The 25,848-nt window shown below is 42.6% G+C and overlaps 1 protein-coding gene and 1 long non-coding RNA gene across 3 annotated transcripts in view; one reads left to right on the top strand and one right to left on the bottom strand.

Moving 5' to 3' along the window:
* LOC125019106 (cGMP-dependent protein kinase 1) overlaps positions 1-25,848 on the top strand; it is an 84,858-nt gene that overhangs the window by 20,197 nt on the left and 38,813 nt on the right. For both annotated transcript variants that reach the window (XM_047603619.1, XM_047603618.1), the window contains exon 3: positions 8,798-8,911. In XM_047603619.1, coding sequence (XP_047459575.1) covers positions 8,798-8,911 — 114 coding nt within the window. The remainder of the gene's footprint in view (positions 1-8,797; positions 8,912-25,848) is intronic.
* LOC125019107 lies at positions 121-5,760 on the bottom strand. The gene is made up of 3 exons (XR_007114019.1): positions 5,714-5,760; positions 5,418-5,589; positions 121-737 (listed from the first exon to the last, which is right to left on the bottom strand). It is a non-coding gene; the product is annotated as an uncharacterized LOC125019107 (long non-coding RNA).

Here is a 25,848-nt window from a genome sequence, read left to right as displayed (position 1 = left end):
ACTGAGTTGCAGTCTCGATATACCTGCTGAAAATTGGTCTACCTATGTTTGACTCACCTTTAGTACGAGTCTACTCCCGTGCACAATATAGAAGTCTTAACATAAAACACATGCCAACGGCCCATGTCGTTTCCTGTGCCACGTCTTGTATTTTTGGTGCCAATTCTACTGGCTCCCAGCGTGACTGCGTTTCAGCGGCACGGTTAAAGGAATCCCTGCCGCCTCCCTCCACCTGTTAGGTAACTGTAAGGATTCCCGAGGCTGCAGAAGGAGAGCGCCGCACGAGTTTGTTGCCAGGGAGCAGATAACATTCGACGAGGATAATTTTTTTGAGACGATGCAGACTTCCGCGGTCGGAGGATTCAGTGGAAGCTTTTTAAGTAAACATGGCAGCTGGTGGCAGCGGCAAAGAGAGACACGACAGCCACTGTTGTGGAAGCGCTATTTGCAGCTTCAGCCTGAGTTTTTTTCTTCTTCTTTTTTTTTCACTTTACTGCACAGCACGGTGCCACACCAAGGATAACAATGCAGACAGTAATTTAGTCATAGCTGAGCACACACGTTGAGAAACGATAGTCAATAGTCTTATGCTGCTCAACATCCTGACACCCTGCTTTATTTAGCTACATGCTGATCTGATTAAAGTAGGTGGATAGCAGGAGAGGGGCTGAGCGCACCCAATCTACGACGGCCGCGCGTGTAAGTGCGATGCTACTGACGGTTGTTGGGAGCCGGCTCTGAAAATGAAATGAAATGAAACACTAAATCAGCCTTTTATTTTCTACAATCACACAAGTCACTCCTTGAGACGAGTGAACTAATGATTATTTCGAAAATGATTCGGTATTAGTGCCTCGCTCGGTCGACACGTCGGGGCTGAGGTGATTGACAAGCCTTTGGATGAGGCAGACCTAGAGGGTCATTCACCGGTGAATACACATGCACATTGTTTGGATTTGACAAGTAGAGCACTTTACATGCAGTTTTTTTTTTTTTTTTTCATCAAGTAGAATATGCATGATGCCCGTTGGCTCACACGGTGCCGATGCTGTAATGCCGCTTCTCATTTCAGGAAGGTTCAGCTCCTACCTTGAAACATAAAGTCGTTCTTTAGACCTCAGTGTGGCGTCAACGCCAACCGATGGGCGACGTCGTCGCTAGCTCCATCTATCCAAATGTGTCGTCTGTGGCCGCACTTGGCTCACGCTTATTCAAAACACAGCACTCAAAATATCTTAACATTTGCATTCCACAATTCAAATTCACTTTTTTCTTTTTTTTTTTTTTTTTTATCAAGCTCCTTGAACTCCATGTCCATGTTGGCGCTCGCCACTCAGGCATCACTCTGCGGCTTGAATCCTGCCAGCCAGGATTACGGGGATTATCTAAAAAAAAAAAACACTTGTTGTGTTATTTCCAGTGCCAACGCTTTAAACTTAAAACAAGACCCTTATCCATTCAGACGCATCCTCCCTGATTAATAATGGTGCTCTAGCTCTCTGTTCTCGCCGCTTTTCTCTTTGTGTTTGTTCTTGTTGTTGGCTTCAGCTCTTACATCTGTATTTTCTGAAACTCTAGGGTTTATTTTGGTTTTAGCCGGAGAGAAAAAATACTTGACTACAGAAAAACAATTTCTGAACAAAGCTACAGTTCTGGAATTAGTCTTTTTTGTAGTTTTAGTTTCTTCTGTTGAAGAAGGTTTTTTTTTGTAAAAAAAAAAAAAAGAAGGTCAAACATTAATTGGTCTCAAATCCATACACAAAAACCTTGACGCACACCTCTTTTTTATCGCTCGAATGCGAAGAGCACTGCTTTCATCTTTTCGTCTTGATGTTTTCATTTCATTTTGCATTTACAGGTTTCTGTGTTGGCGGTCGCGTCTCGTTTTTCACAACTGCGCGGTCGTAATTTTCTTCCACTCAAGGTGTTTCGTCTTTTTTTCCAGGGGTTGCATTGCACTTTTGGAATAACAAGGCGATAAATACAAATAGCTGCTAAGAGTTGACGTACTATCACCCTTTCGGCGAACTGCAATTTATGCCCCCGTTTTTTTTGTTTTTTTTTCTTTTTCCTCCAAATAAAGAGCAGATGGTGAATTTTTGAACCTTGGAATATTCTGAACCCCTTTCGCTCCCTGTCGAATACGTCCCACGCTCGGCCGAAAGACCTCCGAGGTTCAGTCTCGTCTCTCCCATGGTTGTTCCTCCTACAAAACATTCAAACTGCCCGACAGAATGCGTCTTTTTTTTTTTTTTTTTTTTTTTCCTTTTTTGTATCGCTGCTGACCTCGAATCAACAGTATCACTTAGAGTGTTGTACCACCTAAAACGTTAAGTGGTTATGCCTCTATTCTTTGGGGTGATGAAACAACACTGTGCTTGGTCAAGTGTCAGCATTCCTCCATTGCTGTAATGGACAGGGACAGCGTTGGGTAATATGACCCACGAGCAGTGCCGGAAGAACAAGCCCCACCAGGATGGGATGGTGGTTGTATATTATCCTCTATGGGATTTGAATTCCCCCACATCCTGTTTCTTTATGTCCACTTAGTGCTGTTTCAAAACTACCAATGGAAGGAGAGGAGGGAAAATCAAACAGCATCCTGTGCTGACCCCTGAAACTCACTTTTATTTATAGCCACAGTCTAATGGCGTCCGTGTGAAAGACTCCGCATGGAAATTAACGGATGCTCTTTGCTCCAGATTTACTTTGTGGGGTAATAAAGAGCCTTGTTCCACACATTTCCTGCAGATACACAAACGAGCAGGCTGATAACATACTAACGTCAGCTTTTGTCTAAAAGAGAGACTTATTAGTATAAATGGTGGGCAATCGGTCATTATCCTCTGTGATCCTCGCAGTTCAGAGGACAACTTAAACACTCCTGTTTGGGAGTTATTAGGAGCACATTTATATCGCCCCTTATCAGCAAAGTCTTCAGCGCCAGAGTGAGATAAAGTCAGCCCAAAAGACGATTTGGGCTTTTAATTTGGAATGCAGCCAGACTCGCATCTGATCTCGAGCCAGGGGGAAGTCTGCTCCGGGGGCCTGTCCTGCTGCCCTGCTATGTGGAGCGCGTGACTGTGTGCATTCAAATGATCAGCCATTATCACAGCCACACAGCCTCAGGGGGAGAGGGCGCGCTTTGATATTGTAGCAGTAGCAGTTAACATTACACATTTACTTCTGACATTCTGTATTTGCTTTTCGACGGAACAATGTGCATACCGTCGTTAAATGTTTTCAGTGAACGCGCTGTACTTCAATATCAAATTGTCTGCATCATAAGAGTCTGTCTGTGTGGGCATGGTGTTATTTGAATAAGATTTGAATAGCACTTACATGTGAAAGGGGAAATTCAAGCGAACGCGGACCTGGCGGAACAAAGCCGCGTTATGAAGTCTTATTAGACACCAAAACAGGAAATGAGCTGGACGGTGTGTTTACGCGTGTGCATCTGGAGGGACGCGTGTGAACTTTGAGCAACAGTTTCTCAAAACAGATCTTTTGTGAAATTCCAACAAATGACTAATTTAATAACTTAATTTCCCGGCAATTCCATCACAGCTTGCTGTCAGCGAGCGGCCCGAAACTAACGCTGCGCTCCCCTACTCGTCTGTCTCTGAAATTAATTACACGCTTCTCCACAGGAAATTATCAGCTCGGTCCATAGTGAAGCTCTTGCTACCTGAACTTGTGCTCGTCTTCGTCCTTGCACGAACCCACCCGCAAAACTCCACTCCAACTATTTGTACATTAAATCTATTTACACACCACAACAGTTTTTTTTTTTTCTTCACATTCCAGCGCAGTTTCTGTGAGACCGAAGTCCTTGGAGCCACTCTGTGGCTGATGAATCAAAGCCTCTAAAACACAACCGACACATGTTTGCCTCATTGTGATGTGTCAGCATAAACTCTTAGTACACCTGATTGGATAAAGGCAGCAAACACATTCCTTTGTCTTTGCGTACAACCTTCACAGCAGCAGCAGCTGTTGTGAAACCAGTGGCAATTTTCCTCCAAACTGCTCATCATCCATTGTCTTATCTATGACGCCAATAGTCCCTAATAGTGATTTAGGAGTTCTGAAAGGGGGCGGGTCACGTCATAATCTCATCACAGTTCGCCGACTGATGTGGCGCTTTTTTTTTTTTTTTTTTGGGCTCAATCGATTTTCAGTGGCTTTCCTCTACAAATAAATTTCACACTGAATTGAGCACACTAACCACAGACATTCTTACTCTAACATTTTATTTTATTTCAGCTCTGCACGGTTTATGAAATACTTTGCAGTGGCTGTAAACAAGCACCGGGAGTTTTCTTTTCCCCCGGTGAAATCCAGGGGTGCACAGGTATTTTATGCTATGAGATAAACATCAGGTTGTTCAGAAGAATAAAAATAGAATAACGTTTAACCACACAAAGTTTTATTTTTCTTTTCTTTTTTTTCTGTGCGGGCTGGGAATCAAACTTCACAGACTTGCTTGTCACCGTCAAGACAAACAATGTGACTGAACATTTCATGTTCGTATGTTTTCCAGAGATTGTTGTGAGGGCAAAAGTGATTTAATTGAACAGATAACAATAATTTAGCCTGGTGTATAGTTTGTGTAGATGCTGAAGTTTGCATCAAGAGTCAATGGAATTTTAACAAACTTCAGCAAGATGCAACAACAATAGATTATAAAAATGAAGTGAATTACATGAAGTGGGATTCCACTGCTATCGCAACTGAGGCGACGCCAATCACAGAGTTAATCGACATATGGTGCAAACACAGATTTCCCCAGACGTTCACCGCAGGGAGACACGGCCCACGGCTTCACCACCAAATTCAATTCCTCCTTTCTCACTCGCGAATATTTGGGGGTGGGAGATGTACAAAGGGGTTACCAAGGCAACCAGAGGCTGGAACACCCACTAGCTGTGAAGTGTTACAAAGTGATGGGCGCTGAGAGAATTACTTTTATATCAATATTAATGGATGAAGAACGAGCGGTGCCCAGTTAAAATCTAAATGCACCTTTTCTTTTTAAATAGAACAACAACTGCTTTAGTTAGTGGAGAGCTCTGACATGAAAATGGCTTGTTAAACAGGGACAGTGAAAGTGGCAGGGAACACACGGTAAGACGGTGGCACACACTGAGAGCTAAAGACTTCTTTCTCTGAATATAGGGTCAAGCTGGGTGTTAATGGATAAGCGCATTGTCAGCCACGGCTGAAATTGTGCACTACAGGTTCCAGTAAGGCGGAAATAACTACAAAGTGGAAGAATGTCAAAAAAAAGAAAGCGTCCTGGAATAAGAGTTTTTTTTTTTTTTTTGGAGGCTTTTTGTCAGGTGGGGAGGAGGGTGGGGGGTCAAGACGCTCTAACAAGATAATGTGTCAAACTGTTTTCTTGGTGGATGACTCACCTACTCTCATCATCTTGCCATATTTCATCAGTTGCAGAGAGTGAACCTGAACTGTTTTCGTAGGGTTTTTGTTGCTCTATGAATCACAGTTATGGTCCTCCTGGAATGCCGAGTTTCCAGTAAAGCATACATCCCTGATGAAGTGTGTCTGAACACGCTGTTACACCCGCCTCTACACACATACACAGGGACAAACAGCCTCTTAGAACGTAAAATAAAAAATATGAATTTACTCGCTGTAAGCTGGAGCTGCACTTCCCCGAGCTGCACATGGGGGATTGTACAAAGGTACTTACGTATGTTGGTAGTAGCGGTGGTGGGAATCCGTTAGTCACTCTGTCTCTTCAAAGGTTAGGTCAGTCCAATACCGCTAGAGACATCAGGTACCGCTAATTAGTTCATGATGAAAAATCATGAGTCAGCTCAGTAAAGATCCATTTTGACAGCAGTACCATGTGTCTTTACTAAAGTAGGATGCTGAGTGGAGGTCATGACCCGTGTTTGCACATGAAGACGTCAAACCATCTGTGAAGTTCCCTGTAGGTTCCCTGTAGGAGTAGTTTGGAAATTTAATGTAGACGGTACACGGTGTACCGCCTAACGCCATACTTGATCAAAATGTGAAACGAGGTTGCTTTTACGTGGAGCTTAAGTGGGTGTGTGACGAATAAGAAGACAGCTAGGAACCTGTGGCCGCATCCACCTGTTGCTCAAGACCAAGCCATGGCCTTATTTATGCATAACTTCAAGCCTTGACATAAGTTAAACAACAATTGTACGAGGGGTAATTTAAACATCACTCCCTGCACGATTTCCATGACAGGTAAAATAAGCTACAAAGACCAAGGCTGTTTTCACAACCAGGCTGTGGAAATGTTTATTTTTGGCGTCACTGGAAGAACTGCAGGTTTTGATGCTTTCCATGTTCAGCTTCATTTTTCAGCTCCGGTAGTTGCCGCTTGGCTGAGACATGATGTCAATGGTTAAATGTGAACAATAGAAAAAGCGTCCAACTTTGACGAAGTGGAAAAATTTAAACACCACTAATACGCTGTCTGCAAAAGTTGGGAAAATCGGAAGCGAGCAATCACAGAAAGCACCTTGAGGCTACCTGCTTTCAAACAGCCAAATGATCTAAATTATGAATCTATCATTATGCTTTTATTCTGCTTAATACACCCGTAACCTTCATAGATGATAATGTGGCCAGCAGTGAACACTTTCATTTTATAATTATTCTGGGAAAAAATGTTAATGAATATTTATACAATGAAGCAAACCAACCAATGTGAAGAAAAAGAACACTCAGAAAATCTATTTCACCTTCATGTCAATAGAAACAAACATCTGCGTCTGTGAAACTAGATCTATCAACATCAGGGATCGCGACAGCAATGAGGTGGACGGCGATATTATAAGTTTCTGGATGGGAAAATTTCCTGCGCCACGCTAGAAGATCACTTGTAGCAGGCAGTTAAAATTTATGCTCAAAGTCTGAATGCTATAATGAGGAAAAAGTTTGTGCAGTGTGGCTCCTATGTGACCAATAATTATTCCTAACGTCCTTATCTGCCTGGGTTTAGTAGAGGCCATTCTGTGCACCACTACAGCAGCTTAAAGGGGAAATGAAGCACTCAGTCAAGTTAACAGCATTTGATGGATGGGGTTCCGCTCTTATCAAAAATGTATGCGTAAACTCACGACAAATGTTCGCGCATAAGGAGAAACTACTGCGTCCGTTACATGTTTTTTTTAGCATGGGCGTTGCCATCTTGCCGTATTATACCCTGTGATGTTATTGGGTGGATTAACTCTGCGATTGTCACAGCGGTAGACTTCGGGAGACAAAGGGAGGTCATTATCGCGTTGCTCCTTAATTTTACGAGAATTAAAGTCGAGGGCGAAATAATCTGTTCATAAACTGCCCCAGAAATGGTCCTGATTTTTACAGTCCTGATGCTCTGGCTAGCGCTCGCCGCAGTGAGCATTTCATGGAGGACTACACTGCAGAGAAGTAATTTGAGTCAGACAAGCTTGTTGTTCACAACAGACTAAATCCTGAAGTGGCTCCGTCCATTTTCTGTTTCACCGCCTATGACCTGTCCTCCTACCGAGTGGCACAGAGGCGTCAGTTCAGTCCTACACAGGGACAGGATGCTAAAACATGCTAGCGGCCAGGCAGGAATGAACTGGCAGCCAACACACACGTTTAGAAAGTCTGCTTTCAACTGAATCTCACAGAAACACAACTGCTCGGTACGATATCATCAACAAACACCTGTTGCCCGATGCTCTGTTCAGCACGACCACACGTAGCCTTAATGTCACCATTACAATAAAGTCATTGGGCGACAGCTTGGCCTGGCAGCCAAACGACTGCCAGCAAGAACGACCATCTTAACACCGGGGCCTGAAAGTATTCACATAAAACTCAGTCCTGACATTGATTACTCAGCCAGAGCAGACGTAACCTCCGAACAAATACTTCTTACCGTGACTTCACATTTTCCAAAGCAATGGCACATCCCCAAACATAAGATAATCCACAGATTTTATCGTGCCCAAGTCATCTCGTCTCTTCCGACCCAGACGCATGTGGGCAATCCCCGCAGGTGTTTTTTTTTTAAAAATCAGCCTAGAATTGAATCATGATCGGATCATAGTAGAAATTTGGATTGGTCCACGACAGCTGCAGCAGGGCGAAAACTATTCGTGCACATCGTGTTTTTCATGACTGTTTGACTTTGGCACAGGTGTTAATTCGGATAAAGTGCGCAGCACAAGGATTATACGCGTACGTTTCATTTCCCTTTTCATTCCAACTTAGTTGATTCGTTCTAGCATGTGGTCTTGAGAGAGAGGGGAAAAAAAAGGGCTTTGACAGATTAAAGAGATTAAAAGCAGCCAAAATGCCAGAAATTGTAGGCAATCTTTTTGTGACCCAAAAATAATATATACTGACTTCGGAGGCAGATTTGCTTGATGACTGTGTGACTTAATCTTGCTGTGATAAAAAAAACTACAGCATTCTATGTGAATGAGTCTGTTAATGTGCACATACTCTCACGTACATTTACTGATACAATCGTCGAGTTCTGTAATTTTTTTCTTGGTGCTCATCCCTCGATATGACTTTTATAGTTTTATAGCTTTTTCTACCCCACTGAGTTCAGAGCTCTCTGGCTGGGTGACTCCCAAAATGAACCAAAAGCCCTCAGATGCCTATCATCCACTCCATTTCACTACTGTAACTTTTGTTTGCCGCACATAATGCACAAAGGCGCGGACTCGCACATTTGGCTAATGAGGCTGAAAAATAACAGTGAAATTTGAATAGCATTACGACTAATGGCTTTCCTGTGTTTCTGTGCTCGTTTCAGACGGGAAGGTGGAGGTGACGAAGGAGAGCCTGAAGCTGTGCACCATGGGGCCGGGGAAGGTGTTCGGAGAGCTGGCTATTCTCTACAACTGCACCAGGACGGCAACTGTCAAGAGTGAGTCTGCACAGACACCTGGAAAAACATTCAAAGCGTTGACATGAGTCTGTTCTGAACGTCCACATTTTGTCCGGGTGACAGATAATGTCCCCCGCTCACGCACACATCCATTGAAATTGGCTGCCTTTTGCGGAGGATTAGAGCTTTTTCGCCTCGTAAGTTATCGCCTCTACGTCGAAACAGAGAGAGGGATAACACTGCATGAATGGTTGCGTGGAACGCTGTGATAGCATTGTTCCTCATTCATAGTGAAATACGACCCATCACCAGTGCGCAATTTCACAACACTCTAGTTTAAGTGTTTTTCAAGACCCCCGGTGAGCTGAATGTCAGAGTTTACTGCCTCCGCTCTTTCACGTGTCAAAGCTCCGGCTATGAAGGATGCACAGTGGGTGAGTAGGTGGTCTATCAGACTGGCAATCTGAATAGTTGCCCCAATAGAGAGGGAGAGGAGACCAGGGAAGCGCAGGACAGATGGTTGAAGTATGCCTTTGAGAACTAGTGTGTTGCTAGATAGTGTGTCAAGATGAAAAATGTGTGTTTAGGTGAGGCGGGAAATGGGAAATGGCTCAAAATGTGTGTTTGGGTGAAATAATAAATAGACAAAAGGTGAGATGACGGGATGCGTGGTCTGGTGGGTGAAAGAGTTTATGCGAGCATGAAGGCGGCTGAAACTGAAATAAATTCATTCCAGTCGGTATCTGAGTAAATTCTTTAGTTGGCGATGAAGAACATAAATCAATATGATCGCCGCTGACTTGCTCGATAAGTCCATACATTGTGAGCCGCTTGTTGTTTTACTGCTTGAGGCAAAAATCAATGTGTGACCCAGGTGTGAATGCATGCATGAAGGGAGGGGGGTCCTTTTGCTGGAGCCGAGGCTGAGGTGAAGTGAGAGGGAAGCGGGGATTGGTGATGGTCACTGCAAGGCTGCACACCCTGGGCTGACCTCCTTCATGTCCCATGATCCCCCATCACTAACCAGTCAACCTCACTGAACTCCTAGCACCTGTTGCTATGGCAACAAGTGCCCACAGGGGGATGAGCCCAGTCTTCTGGGATAAAATATCCCCCTGCCCACTGGCGACGAAGCGTCTGCCTTTTTTTTTTCTGTATTATTATTTTTGCCCGCCACCAGCCCAGCGGCTCACGCTTCCAGTCGCAATCTGCAAACGTCGGGGCTGCTTAATAAAAACTCACAAATGATGTAATTGTCTACATGGGCAGAAGTGTGTTTACAGACTAACAGGGTCACTGACACTGTCCCAGAAGATCGTTGTCTTTGTTTTAATACGTGTCGCTACCCATAAACGTACAGAGGAATTCAGCTGCCACGGCGCCTCTTAAGGGGCGGGGATGCCTTCCTTTGGAAATCAGCCAACTTCTTATGTGCATGCGGGGTTCAGCTTCCAATCAGCCAGTTTAATTTGATCTGTGCGTGGAACCCTGTAGGAGGACATATCCTCAGAGTAATTTTCATTTACATTGCACAGCCTCCTACATCATGTGCATGAGTAATTACTGCTCGCAGGAATTTAGATGATGAACCCCTTAATGCAGGCTCAGGGGAGTTCGTCCGCAAGCTGTGTACGATATCCCTCCGACTGCAGACGCAGCTCACAATATAATGATATCACTGCAGACTGTGATAATGGAGAGATTACTACAGTCTGTCACCTATTAAGGAAACTCGGAAACAATTAAGAGACGCTTTGCGCGGTGACTCAGTTACAGAGAATGTGCGCAGCTATGATGGCGCTTTCGACGGAGTCGCACTACTCATGGACAACCCCAGGCTCTACCACAAGTGCTTAGGTGGCTGGCATGATGATGAAAGTACCAGTCTTTTTGTGTTTCATTGTGGTGCCATTGGCTGTTTTAGGTTGCATTGCAGTAAAATTAACATCAGTGTTTAATATTTTATATATATATATATATATAAAAGATCAGGAGATTGAAATATCTAACCGCTTTTATTCCTGCCTACTGTTGTTACATTACTCACTCAAGTCATATTCTCTAAATTGCTTTGACCTTAAGTTGGTGCCAAAACATTTCCCGAGCCTCCAGCGGGCATCATTTGGTTTCTATTCATTCCAGCACATTATGAAAGTCTCAGATTTGAAAAAGCCTTGATTCTGGGGGCCCATCCCAGTCAACAATATACCTGCCGGCTTTCCGCATCAATCCGCGTGAACGCTGCATTTCTCACACTAATGCGACTGTGGCAACAATAAAAACCTACACGACGGCAAACACACACACCGAGTTTGAAACCTTTACAGGTCGTCTGTCAGAGAACACTAAAAATAACGGACGTCCCCGTTGGAAAGAAGGAAAAACACAATGTGGAAAATAAATGGCAGCAATGGAATGAGCACGGCCTATGACTTATTGTGAGATGAAGGAAATGTGCTAAGTCACCACTTTAGTCATATTAAAAGCCCAGTTACCTACAATAAACAATATATAACACAATAATAAATGAGCAATCATACAGGTTTCATTCCTGATTTCAACTATATGCCCATTTCATGAGGGGAAAAATTATAAGGATGTCTTGCAGGGATTAGACAAAATTGGAAACAACCTTAAAATAATACAAGGAATGGTTGAAAATGTGTATATTCTTGCATTAGTATGATTGGCAATATTCCTGGTGGGACTGACGAGAATATTTCTATTAGTTCATCCTTCCATGCCCGAGCATTTGCTTGCACTCTACGAAAATAAATGGATCCAGCAAAGTAAGAATTTTTAGTAGTAGTACTTACTCCCAGGCCGCCTACTCACCCCGACAATCTCCACCAATCAATATATTATGGATTGGAGGTTGTCTCGGTAAGCCTCGGCAGGGTCTTGCCTGTGACTGGAAAAAAAGTCTCCTGGCTATCAAGTCCACATCACATAATTTTCACATGATAACAATCAGGAAGGTGCCAGCCAAAGAGGAGAAAGGAAGAAAAAGGTAAGAGTGAGAGATGAAATAGAGAGGTGACAAATACAGGACAGCGGTGAAGGCAAAATGAGGGAGCCACCTCACAGGAATGGAATCAAAATTGGTGTTTTTTTTTTTTTTTTTTGTCTCGAGACAAGAGAAAGGCGGAGCGGCCAAGGCTCCAAAAGATTCTTTTATGGCATCAAAATGTCAGTGTTTCGCGATGGTTCGGACAGCCTAACAGGATACAATTCAGCACTGTGCAGGTGCGGCGATTGACATTTCACTGCGCCACACGGCGATGGGGGAAATATCTTTACAAACAACATTGTCGTTGACTACGTCTATTTAATTAAATGCCCGCGCAATCTACGGAAACTAAGCATACAAATAGCAAACTTCGCAATCACGGTGAAAGGTTAGATCAATAATAGGACTACAACTAACAATTATATTGAGGATTGATTCAGCTGTCAGCCTGTCTGTCTTTTTCTGGCCTACAGTTTCACACGCAAAGATATCCAATATACAGTGGGGCTACAACAAACAATTATTTCTTTTTTTTTTTTTAGATTAGCCAATGAAACAATGGACATTTTTGTTCATTTAATCTATTAATTGACTCGCTGGCTGCCTTTTTATTGGTCTCAGACCACGAAACCACGGGGGCTCATACCCTTTGTCGAGCCGACTTTCTTTGTTAGTTATGGGTTAGACAAAAGCCACGTGGGGTCCATTCCCACTGAAAACACTGAAAACCTGTAATGTTCATCAGCACTGAAACAGAAAAGAAATGTGAACCGTAGTAAAAATGCCTTCACATAAAAACTGTTTCCCTTGCCTGTCAATGTTGGCATGACATGAACTGTCTCGTCTGTTGCATCTAGGTTATTGTTACGTTGTCGTTAATGTTGGTACACAAATGTAATGTACAATGTAAAAAAACCCATTTTTATGCATGGTTTAGTCGTCCCATTCATTGTCTATCCTATTAATGTTAACATAGGTACTTTGGACTTGACAAAGAGTAGGAGTCCTCTGGTTGGTGAAGCCAATACCAACTCAGGGTGTTCATTGAAATCTATATCGTTAAGTTTCATAGGGCTGTGTGCAGATAAACTACCACTATAACCCCACTACTACACTTTCAAGTGCGTTGCTAAACTTTCCATTAGCATCTGCTGGAGGGACAGTGTTCCCCTGTACTTCTGCGCACTGATTCTGCTGCTATGGAAGACCATTTTATATTTGCAACGTGCTCGTTTTATTGAGCCTCTGTTTAAAGTTCAGGTCCAGGCTTTTCGGATAAAATCTCATTTTCAGCATGCCTGGCAGTGGGAGCTCCCATAATTGAGGATGAATGTAAACACTGTGACGCAAATTAAAGCGTCACTGCAACCCTCGATTAACAAAACGGCAAATACTCACCCACTCAATGCCGTTTAGCATTTAAGCTTGCATTTAGCTTAAAATTAACCGAGCAGTTAATGGCTTAGACGCTAAACAAATAAAGTTTCGTTTAGTTAATACGTTTGTCAAGTCGAAAGTGGATTTCCTCACCGAAATGTCTGACTTTCTGTTATTAGCAAATACATTTATGGACCTAATAAAAAGCTGAACATGGCGCTCACACTAAAGATACACTGTTGGGTCACATTGGTTCTAAACGACCGTCGGGAACCCTGCCATTGTTGTGGACCAGTCATCTCTAAGAGAGTGAGGTCACTGCCAGTCACTACTAACATAATCACTGAGACTGATTATCTGTGCGCTCCATCTTAATGATCGCGGTAGGAGAAGCTGTCTCAGACTTCACAGCAGAAACTCGGCCGCGCTAGGATCACATCTAACGCACGTGAATGTTTAATGCATAAGACTGGATTATAATACTACAGGCACCTTGAGATGAACCGAGCTGCACAGAACATGTGGAGGGAGATCCTGATGAGGTGCGTGTGGGGCAGAGTTTGAAAGGATCCATGAAGCACACTGGTGGGTTTTAGACAGCAGCTGACACACTTGCACGAACACACACATCAGTCATCCTGCGCCCCTCACTCTCTCTCTCTCTCACACACACACACACACAGTTTTGTGTTGCTCACGTTGTAGTTGTTCACGTTTGACAAGCATTTTGAGTCATAATGATCAGTGTCAAACATGGGGTGGCCATTATTTTACAGTTGCACGCTCTGCATTTCTCGCTTCCATGCACGTGAAAATTATGTTTGAGCTGTTTGAAGGGAAGTCTGCAGATCACAGAGGGATAGTTAAGAAAACTAACCACTGAAGTGGACGTGAATTAAACTGGGGATCAAAAAACGGACAGTACGGAAAGTGGAATTATGAAGAACTTTCATATATCTTTTGTTGATCTAATGAAGGTCAGAGCCAAGAGCTTCGTTGGCATTTCACTGATATGAATAAAGATGATCCTATTTTCTTGAATGTACTGCAGTGATCACTTGCAATTGTCTGAGGGCACTTGGAAGGAGCATTGAGAAGCTCATTTATTTTCCACTTACTATTTACAAAGAAACATATTCAGAATTTTAAGCATAAAGGGGAAATAAACATGGAAATAGTATTTCAAACTGGAGTGATTTTGAGTGGTTCTATCCAGAATAACCAGTAATCTGCCAGCTATGGTAGGCCATCTCAGTTCTGGCAACATAACAACACACAAAGGAGTAAACACTGATCACCCACAACATTAAAACCACTAAAAGGAGAAGTAAATAGCATTGACATTTTCTCTTTTCTCTTTATCTTCTCTGTTTCTAACCGGCTGGCCTTCGGCAGATGTTTCCCTCCATATGAGCTGGGTTCTGCTCAAGGTTTCTTCCTGTTAAAAGGGAGTTTGTCCTTGCCACCGTCGCCCTCAGGCTTGCTCTGGAGGTTGCAGGCTGGTTTTTGTGAAGCGTCTTGAGACGATTTGTATTGTTATTGGCGCTATATAAATAAAACTGAATTGAATTGAATTGAAAAATCAGTGTTCTGCTGGGAATCCTTTGGACCTGGCATTCGTGTGGATGTTACTTAGACGTGTACCACCCACCTAGACCAGACCAGACCAGACACTCCCACCCTATGGAAATGAGCACAAGGTGTTGACCTGATCTCCAAATTCACTAGATCCCAAACAGATCTGTGGAACAAGCCTGATCCACAGAGACCCCTCACCTCAAATCATATGACTCAAAGACCCCCACTAACAACATTCTGTTACCAGACACCACAGGACACCCTCAGAAGGCCCGTGTCCATTATCCGATGAGTCACAACGGACAAAAGTGAGACCAACACAATATTAGGAAGGTGGCCATAAAGTTATGCTTCAGTAGCCGCGTTTCCATTTCACAAAATAAAAACAATATTTCTGAAATGTACGTGTTTCCACTGAAAGGTGTTTTGCGAATGAGCTGTATCTCTCATAAAGTCTCGCCCCGTGATGTCGCATAATTCTCTTAAATTCTCGTCATGGGAGACTTCGCTTTGACTTTAAATGAACTGGCCTCTTGTGTTCCTTTTGCACTTTTGCGATACACTTTTTTATCACTACGTCTAACTTGAACGAAACTACTAGAAAGAGGGAAAAAGGAGACCTAGCCTGTTCCAGTATTACCATGACGTATAAGAAGAAAGAAAAAAATCCATAAAATTGTATTGAAAATAACACACAGCGTTGGTCGCTTGGGCTCCTCTGACAGGGTCGCGGGAATATATTGGTAAGGAGTAAGGATTACATTAGGATGGATGTGCACCATATGGAGCTGCACATCCATGACAACAACAACCTGTGTGTACATTACATCAGATAATCATATCAAACCGACATTTCCTTTCCCCCCTAATGATTTAGATTATTTGACATTTATACTCTCTCTCGCACACGACTGGCGTGGACACGAGATAACAATGAAAAAGGATCCCAATTAATATGATGGAAGACTTTCGCGTCCCTCAAACAGCAGCTGACAAAGCCATGACTGAATCCGTCATGTAAGATTAAGAGCTCAATTTTCACCAGCGGTCGCGTTGGCTTCTGAGACGTTGTACCATGCACGGCTGACTCGCGAATGTCAAGCTCTAAATACCTGCCAGGAGCTTAAGCCCCTCGCCCTTGATTTATAGACAGCTCGGACATGCATAGCGGTCTTTCGCCTCTGTCACCTCTACGCTGCGCAGATGAAACGCAGGAGACAGCTAATGATTATGCCCGAGTATCACTTTTCACGCGCAAAGTTCTAAAAAACGGCACGTCACTTGGCGTCACAGAGGCAACGCCAAGCAACGGCATTGTTCTAGAGACGTCTGAGAGCGCAACAGACCGATAGCTTAGCCGCGCGACAACCCTTCCTTCCGCTGGGAGCGAGCAAACGGTTGTCCCTCTAATCAGTCCGAGAGAGGAAAATGTGCATGCGAGTGTGTGTGTAAACGTGCGAGAGTGTGTGTGTGCGTGTAGTCGGCCGCGTCTGCACAGTGTCAGGAATCGCCCCGTCTGCAGCGAGCGAATCTTGTTTTGGCAGAGAGAGATAAGTTACAGGTCTGAACCAGGCACCAAGTTAAACACCGAGCGGTGCGGAAGGCAGAGTATGACGACGACTTTTTTTTTTTTTTTTTTGTTTAAATAATAAAGCTTGTTGCTTGTTAGACTGTCAGCGTGTCCTTTGCTTTGCTTTGCTTTGCTTTCTCTCGTACTCTTGGACCCGCTGTGTAAGATTCTGATCTCTCCTGTTTTATTTCCCCAATTGTCCGCGTAGTATCAACACTTTGTCAGCTTCATCTTTGCGCCACACAAAATATAGATTATTATCATTGTAACGGTCCCCTGAATATTAACATTTTTCACGAATGGCTCTAATAACCGCTGAGTTCACACCAGGCCTTTCTTCGACCCATCAGTGACATTCCACGGTGTCGGCCCACAGCCGGAGCAGAACACCAAGCACCGTCTATTTGCCCGAGCTCGTCTATTTGCAAAGACAACAGCATCTCATGCGGCTGTGTTTTCATTGTGATTACGCTCAAGCGAACGTGGAATTTAAAAGCAGCCTCCTAATAGAACTCATTACTCGTGTGACTTTCTGAAAACCGGAGTGAGCACTTTCAATTTGCACTTCACATATTACAGTTCTCCTATAAATTCACGGACACTGTTCAATGTTTGAATACAAATATGAAGAAATGTGCAAGCGAACCCACGGATGGGTGGCAGCCATTAACAGCTATGTTAGCTACACCGAGCATCGTGGCAAATGTAAGCTTTGCCTCGCTATCTGGTGATGTAACACAAGCACGAGCATTGGTTTACAGAAACACTTAAGGGTCGACTGCTCCTCACTTGTTCGACTTTCTTGAGAATGTTTATAAGCCGGATGTGAGTGCTGTTCAGATGTTTTGGTAGGAGAGGTCTGGGGACAGCTCCATTTTAGTAACCTGCATCTATGAATAACCTGCTGGGGTATTATTCTGCGGTGCTGGATAAAGATAAATCAGTACAGACAGGAGACAACATATGTGTTCGTACCTCATGTTGTCAGTACATACGCTAACATGGACATGATTTCAACAGCTCTATCCTACTGTTTAAAAGGATGATATATAATGTGATGACACATGCAACATTCAGAATATCATCATTTATAATCGGAATATATACACGTATATATTTTTGTCATGCGCAAAGTGAAAATACAACAGAAGTTTTCCCAACTTTATTGACAAGACTGAATTCCCTGAACGGAGCTTTAACCTCGCTTGATGTTGAACGTGCAGCGACTGTAGACCACCCACAGATAACTGATTGTACAAAACATTTACATGGTCGCTGGATGCTGTCATATCCCTGCTGATCGGAACAGACCATCTAACGATATCATATTCTATCGCCAGGCTCAAGCACCCATGTAAACACAGCAGTTGTTTTAAATTAAATAAGACGACGTGGTCGTTTACAGTAAGCCTGCCCCGAATAAATACGTCTCGTTTCAGTTCGGCTGACCTGCGTTGGTAGTTATTTTGCCTCCTTCTTCTTTTCACTCTTCATTTATAGTAAAGTGTGGAGATAAGGATGGAAAACAAAATGGTATTCCTTCAGAATTACAGACTAAACCGAATTAGCAGGCCAGATGTAAGCAGGCCTGTCTAATGCAAGAATTCATTTACAGGCCCAGTGTTGAGATTTAAAAACCACCCGAGCTATTAAGAGAAACATCAAGATTTATTTCCTTTTTGTGAACCACTTTTTTTGTGTGGACCTAAGTAGCATCATTAGACAGAGCCAAGCTGTGAAGAGTTGGTGATTAGGACCCTTAGAATCAGGAAAGCAAGTGAGTGCGCCCTTGGCGGCGAACACAAATGCATCCATTGTTCTACTGTGTCTTAGGGTGCTGACAATAATCAAGAGATGCAATGAGGTGCAAAGAAATGAAAGACTGATGAGGAAGACAGACAAATGCGTCAAAAGATAATCATAGAAACTGAGAAATTGCAAATGGGCTGAAGTAGAGAGGCAAACAAACAATGAGACAGGCCGAGAGACAACACAATTAACTGAAATTGGACCCCAGAAAGCGATGGGAATTACTAATGATTATTAAAAACAAACAAACTGGCACCTCTTTTGTAATGACTGACATTTTCATAATGACGGCCAGAAATATCGCTTCAAAAGTCAACGCCCGGCGCGTTCGTCTTCTCCGGGCTCACGTGTGCGGAGGTTAAGGGGACGGAATGAAGGGTTTCGATGGATGAACGAGTGAGAAGCAGAAGCAGGGACGGAAAGAAGAAGACGGAAAGAAAGAATGTCTTTGATAGATAGAATTCCAGTGGGACCGAGTGGGGAAAAATCTCTTGTTTCCGAGGCTGCCATGGTAACACTGTTGCCAGAGTGCAGCAGGAACCGTGATGGTAAAAACGGCGAGGGTAGCAGGGTAGCCCTCGCCCAGCTGTTGTGGGCGTCCACAACTTGACAACGTGACTTTTTCTTTTTTTCAGCTATTTTTAGTCGACCGGTTGGTTGCGGAATCTGAATTTTAAGGCGCTGCTGCGCAACAACACGCGTTAATTGTCATCCCTAATTGTGTGTTTGTGTATGCACGGACCGAGGGCCCCTGCTGCTGCTGCTGTCCTCGTTCTCTGTAGGAGCGCAGGTGTCAGCCCGCAGCTAGATGCTCTTGCGAGGCTTCGGATGGCTTGAAAGGTTAAAACACCCAGAGAGGCAACGTCAGGCAGCAGCAGTCAGTCATTAACAAAACATCCTTGTAGCTTTAAACAGACGCCTTTCTCGGGCGCATTTTACGCCTATAGTCCTGTGCGATAATATGGATAATAGGCTAATAATATGAACATGCATCTGGACTCAACTCAGGTCTGCTTTTGCATTATCCAGAGGACATTTGCATCGCTTCCCTTTTTTTTTTATATAATACAAAGGAACCACTTGCCTTATTTGTTATTGTCATCTGTAGCTCAACATCTGTGAGAAAATATGTCTCAGTACACTACCGAATCTTTCATTCAAGACAACGACAGACGCTGAGGAGGTATAACCATCTAGCCGACAAGTGCAACCGTCAGTAAGCAGCGCACTGTGGAAGTAACAGCTGCATTGTCTGCCGCCTATCACCGAGGCTTTTAAAGTTCAGCAGCATTAAGTCAGCGAGTTCTTTGTCAGCGAGAGGCAGCGGTTGAGCACGGCCTTTGTAGGTGTAAAACAGTTGTTTGTCTTTTGTGTATATACAGGTTTCTGATACAAACCATCCATCTCCGGCGTTTGTTGCTCGCGATGAAAATAAAAGCTAATCCCCCTCGTAATAAACCGGAGCGCATGACTCACACCCTCGTCTATTTCACGGATTGATCTCCGTGAACTTGCCCGAGCCGCGGCGAAGGAGCTCTGCGGCCGGCCGGCCTTTCAAGCGGACTGAAAAGGAGCAGCCTTCAAAATCAAATCTGGTGCTTTTCGGCGTTGAATGCAGAAAAGTAGCAGTCGTAGTCAAAAAAAAAAAGATTGGTTACATGAAGTCCCAGCAGACTTGGAGGAACAGCATGCAGCCATTAGGCAAACTGCTACGCTCTCTAATGCTGAGCCAACCGCAGAGCGAAGGTGGAACAGATCTTTCATCCATGACACAGACTGATTGTTGTTTAGTTAAATGGTTAAAAAAAGCAAGCGATGGAAAAGAACAATGCAATCTATGAATAAAATAAACTAACCAGGTTACACTTGGGATCTTGCCCACAGCATTTATCGCCAAACTGGGCTTTGGATGCAGCGTTTAAGTAAAGTCTTATCTTGCCAAATGCTGCTTACGACAGAGGCCCTAATGTTAACACAAAATAGAATTTGCTGACTTCCACCCTCTCAAAACCAACCCTAATTTCATGCCCCATGAGAAATGGATAACAGTGAATCCTTTCATTCTCCTTCTCATAATATGCGCCTTCGGTAACGGTTAGAGACAGAACCATCACCGTCAACCATTTTATTTTATTTATGTCTAAGTTCTGAATGCATTCTTAATATATGTATGCACTATAATGCCCTGCTAAATCTTTCCCACCAACAACAAAACGATTAGAACAACCAACTAAAGAAAACCTGTGCCCAACTACACGAATACAGAACACAAAAATAGTAAATTGAGGTTGTGAAGTGAGGCTGCAAATATTTCCTCCCTTCTATTGAAACCTAGACAAAAAAAGTCCATATCTGCATTATAAATAAAAAAAATGTTTATATCATGAATTAGGAAAAAAACTTGAAAACGGCGATCAAAGAGATGGAAAAGAGTTTTGGGAAATGTACCCGCCAGAATATACTTGATCATAAAAAAGCATGGATATATTTAAAAGTGTATGAAAAAATGTTTTTCTCCACAAATTACCTTGATTTCCTAATTATGCCATTAGAACTGGCTATTTATTTTAACTGGCATAATCAACATGTTTTTTCCAGCTGTAGCACTCGTCAATTATTTCTCCGAGGAATGGTTTTTGTGTTCAAGGCTTATTAACATTCCTAAGTGAGATCGTCACTCAAGTAATCAACACAGAGTCCTCCTCAGAAAATAAAAGAGAGAAATGATCCTAGTAAACACGTGCACCGAGTCTTCGGGAGCGTAACCATAACCCAACACTCGCCGGCTCGAATGCGGTTTCGTCAGAAATTGCACGCGCCACAGCATCGACAGTTAACTGCTTTGCGCAAAATGGTAGTTTTTCCACCACATACGGTTGTTATGGTCTCATCATTAGAGGGATGTTTTTCACAGAAAAGTCCAACAAACAAAATGCTCACGACCTTTTAGAGACAACACTGACGCTTTCAGAAACCGTGTCTGATGTGTTGTTACCCCTGTGTGTAGCTGAAGTTCGTCTACAAGAAACAGCAGCAGCCGGTAGCTAACACCAAACTAATTACATGTCTGGAAGTGTGAGGTCGGAGTACTTGATAACGATCTTTATTTTTGACAGTTTTTATGGAATACTTTTCGACAGTAACACAAATGTAAAATCCCAATGGTTTCCTGCTTGATTAAGCCTGATTAAGGAGTTACGACACAAAGACTAAAATAGGAGAGTTTCTTGTTGTGTTATATTCATATTTCTAGCTGGAGCTGCAGCTGTCTCGGTAGCGGTTGCTATTAGCGACACAATTAGTCGCTGTTGGTTGAACGGTAATACTGCATCAGAAATGACGAGTAGGTCGTAGGTGAGAGAGCGAATGTGGAAATGATCTAGACGAATATTCAGGAATATACATTGTCATTTGGAAGTAGGATATAAGTAAAGTTGAACCATTACAAATGTTTATCCTCCACGGGGCTCGAACAGAAAGAGCTATTTAGAATCTCAGGGACACTCATTTGGTTTGGCTAATGTCTGTGTGATTCTTTCTCTTCCTCTTATAATGAGGAGATTTATCATAGATTTCTCTGAAAATTATACGAATGTAGTTCCCCTGCAGAGTTAACAGGCTCCTTGTCGGAATAATTGCAATTTCATCTAAAAGAGAAAAAAGAAAAAAAAAGAAACGAATAAAACGGTAGTGACACATACAGAATGATGACTGCGCTCACACTTTCCTGCATTCAGGCAATCACTCACACACACACACACACACACAGACTCAAACATGTATTCATCACATAGTGGCAAAGCAGTAGGGGGAATCATCACTCCAGCTTGGCTCATTATTTTTTTGGGTGCAGAGATTTGATGTTTTGCCTCAGCGGGAGGCAAAACATCTGCCTTGACTGACAGAAGGCCTTATGAATTTCAGCGACGGCGCAACCAAGTAGTTCCTTGTTGTTGTCAGTTATGGATAAAAAAAATGACACCCTTTCATTTGTGGTAATTTTAATGTAGCGCTACTAAAGTAAGTGGTGAAAGCATTCATAGAAACAGAAATAGGGCTGACAGTGTGGGAACCATGGTTTCACAGTGCTCGCAGAATATTTTGCTTCTTGGCAAATAAATATTTCTACATATTTCAGCGTACAGTCTCTTACTATGTGGAGAAAAAGTGCCACCTGGCCTGGACCAGGGCCTAAAAATAACCGACCAGCTGATGAATGGCAAACACGCTTCATTTCCTCCATTTGATTTTCTGGCTGTGGAGTGAAATTCATCAGGTTATTCGAACTGATTTCCTCTGTTGCAAATAAGTTTCTGGTTGATTGTCTATGGTGACGAGGATGACAAACAATTAAAATTCACCTCACCATCCAACGAGAAAGCCATTAAAGCAGAAAAGGTATTTTTATTCGTATTCAGATGCTGTGGAGAGAGCGTTTTCCTCGTCTCGCCTACATAGGAACAGTAGTCCTGAGCTTCAGGTAGCAGTGCTTCCATCATGCCACCATTTAATTAATGGTGTTCTGAACAAAAGAGTTAAAGAGCCAAAATTTCACTGGGACAGTTAATAGCTTTTAAAAAGAATAGCGGTAAGGCGCTCTTTTATTTTCATTCTTCAATGTATGCTTTTTTTTTTTCAATAATCCTCTTAACCGCCCCCAACTTTAGCGCAGCTTCAACTGAAATGTCATTAGAGAAACTGGATTTCTACATTTAATAAAGACTTTAGTGTTGAAATTCGCCACCCTATTATAAATAATCCATCACTGCGATTGAAGCTGCAGTGGTACTTTTATGAATCTGCTTCAAGGGACCTTATAGAAGAACATAAACCAACATCATCATTTCCACTAATTTATCCCCACAAGTAAAATACTCGGCACCGAGTAACATCTATACGGTTCGTTCAGTTCTCCCATTCATTGCCTTTTGTGGATCCTTTCCCATGCACACCCTCCATCAGTGATATTTTTCAGCACAACTTAAATATATTGATGAGAGCTCATGAGACCACTCTAATCCCATTAATCCATTCCACTGTTGTACTGTACTATTCATTGAAAATGTGGATTTTAGCTTCCTGTTTACATATACTGTGGTGTGAAACTCCTTTGCACCCTTCCTGATTTCTTATTCATTGCATGTTTTTCCACACCAAAGTCTGTTTCAGATCAAACCAATTTAAATATAACATAAGTCAACACAAAATGCAGTTTTTTAATGAAGGTGCGTAAAAAAGTATTTGTTCCCTTGTTAAAACATAACTTAACCGTGGTTTGTCACACCCGAGGACAATTTGTCCAGCGTGAGCCAGGCCTGATCACCGCCTGTTCTCAATCAAGAAATCACTTAAATAGGCCTGCCTGACAAAGATCCTCAAAAGCGTGACATCAAGCTGAAACAAATTCAGGAACCAATGAGAAAGAAAGTGAGACATATCAGTCTGGAAAAGGCTATAAAGCCATTTCTATAGCGTTGGGATTCCAGTGAATCACACTGAGAACCATTATCTAAAAATGGTGAAAACATGGAACCGTGGAGAACCTTCCCAGGAGTGGCCGGCCGACCAAAATTACCCCAAGAGCTCAGAGGCGACTCATCCACAACAACACCCAAAGAAATGCAGAGGCCTCAGTTGCCTCAGTTAAGGTCAATGTTCGTGACTCCACCATAAACTGGGAAATCGCTTTTCCACGCAGGGCCATGTAGGTTTGGATTTTGTTTTCCCTTAATAATAAAAAGCCTTCATTTAAAAACTGCATTTTCAGTTTACTTGCATAATCTGTGAACAATATTAAAACACTTTTTCATAACACTGTATCTCCCACCCTGTTGATCTTTTATTTTTTAATATATTCTAGCAGCATGGCTGTAAAAATAACAATGGTCTTTCAGCCGTTTCCCAAGTGAGGGCAACAGTTGCTCCACCACTTGGTCTAGACTAAAATAACACCAATTACATTGAAAATTATATTGTCTGCAGACATTTCATGTTTGCCCAAGTACGATGCCTATGATGATCTACTGACTTTTTATCTCGAAGCACCACAATGACTTTGGCATTTATATGAATATATCTTGATATCTATTACGTAGATCACCATAAAATGAAATAAAGGTATTCAGAATCCACTGAGGATCAATTCTAATGACTTTGGTGATCCTCTGACATTTCTTCAACATAAGGTCAGGAGATTTGACTTATCTGGCAAATGGAAATGTCGGCACAAAATTAAAGTACAAATATCCCCGGTGCCTAAACGTGACATGCCAGAATATTTGTTACACATCTGAAAAGCAGTTTGGAAAAGGGAAGGTGCTTTTAAGAATACTGTAGGCGATTGGATGAACCATCATCACAACAGAACTTCAACCAATCAGATCAACATGCCCCTACAACACATGGAGAGGGAGTGCAGGAAAGAGGAAACACCAAAAACCAAAGTCTAAGGGTGCACTGACAGCTAGAAAGTGGATAGCTTTTTACCAGAATTGTGTGCTAGACACTTCTAGGAAAGAAAATAATGTGCGCATAAGTCACCTCTTGCTGTCATCACATTTTGCTTGTAACTACAAGTAGTTCCTCATGTGCACTCAACTGTCGAACAATTACCCTGCCAGAGGCGCAAATCAAGCACAAAGCTCGTGGCAGCTGTTCTTTGTGTTTAGTGCTAATTATGTCATGAAAACACATGAAACTAACACTGAGCACATGATAAAGATTATTCCTACGATACGTCAGCATGACAGTATCAACATTTTAAAGCATATTAGCGTGCCAATGTGAGCATTTAGCTCAAGCAATCATAGAGCTGCAAAAAACTCCGGAGATTTTGAGTTTTGTTTTCCTCTGCTTTATTTAAACTAACTGATGGTTTTAAAAGAAATGTAATTTAACTTGACTTCAAATAACGAGGTCCACTTTTGAGAGTGCTTGACCTGGAAATAGGGAATGCTTCGCTTCAGGAATGAATAACATCGAGTCTGTAATAACAGTGCTAACTTTGGATGGACCACTCTCCTTTCAGGATAATGGAGCACTTATTTAAACCGACCACAGCCCAGTCTTGTGCATGTTTATGATGGACTTCCAAACAAGATCAGCAGTAATTGATGAATAAAGGTCAGAGAGGAGGTTTGTTAATGTTACGGAGCTGAGTGGTAAATGGCGTAATCTTGGGACTCCGAGACAGAGAAAGTTAAAAGCAGGCCTTTACAAATATTCTTATTCAATCAGGAAGTCACACACCCTTTCTATTTCGCTGAACTGCCTTTGGCTTTGATCACAGCACGCACTCACTGTTGCATTGTTTCGATACGGTTCTGCAACGTCACAAGATTTATTTTCATCCAGCGTTGCATTCATTTTTCACCAACATCTTGTATTGATGATGGGAGAGTCTGACCACTGCACAAAGCCTTCTCCAGCACATTCCAAAGATGTTCAATGAGGTTAAGGTTTGGACTCTGTGGTGGACAATCCGTGTGTGAAAATGAAGTCTCATGATCCCCGAACCACTCCTTCACAATTTGAGGCTGATGAATCCTGACATTTTTTTTTTTTTTTTTTTTAAATCTTGGAATATACACGTGCCATCACGGACGAAAAAATCCAATGATTGAATAACCTGGT

The sequence above is a fragment of the Mugil cephalus genome, chromosome 13 (genome assembly GCF_022458985.1).
Source record: "Mugil cephalus isolate CIBA_MC_2020 chromosome 13, CIBA_Mcephalus_1.1, whole genome shotgun sequence".
Lineage (NCBI taxonomy): Eukaryota > Metazoa > Chordata > Actinopteri > Mugiliformes > Mugilidae > Mugil > Mugil cephalus.
This window is presented reverse-complemented; position numbering and strand designations above follow the sequence as displayed.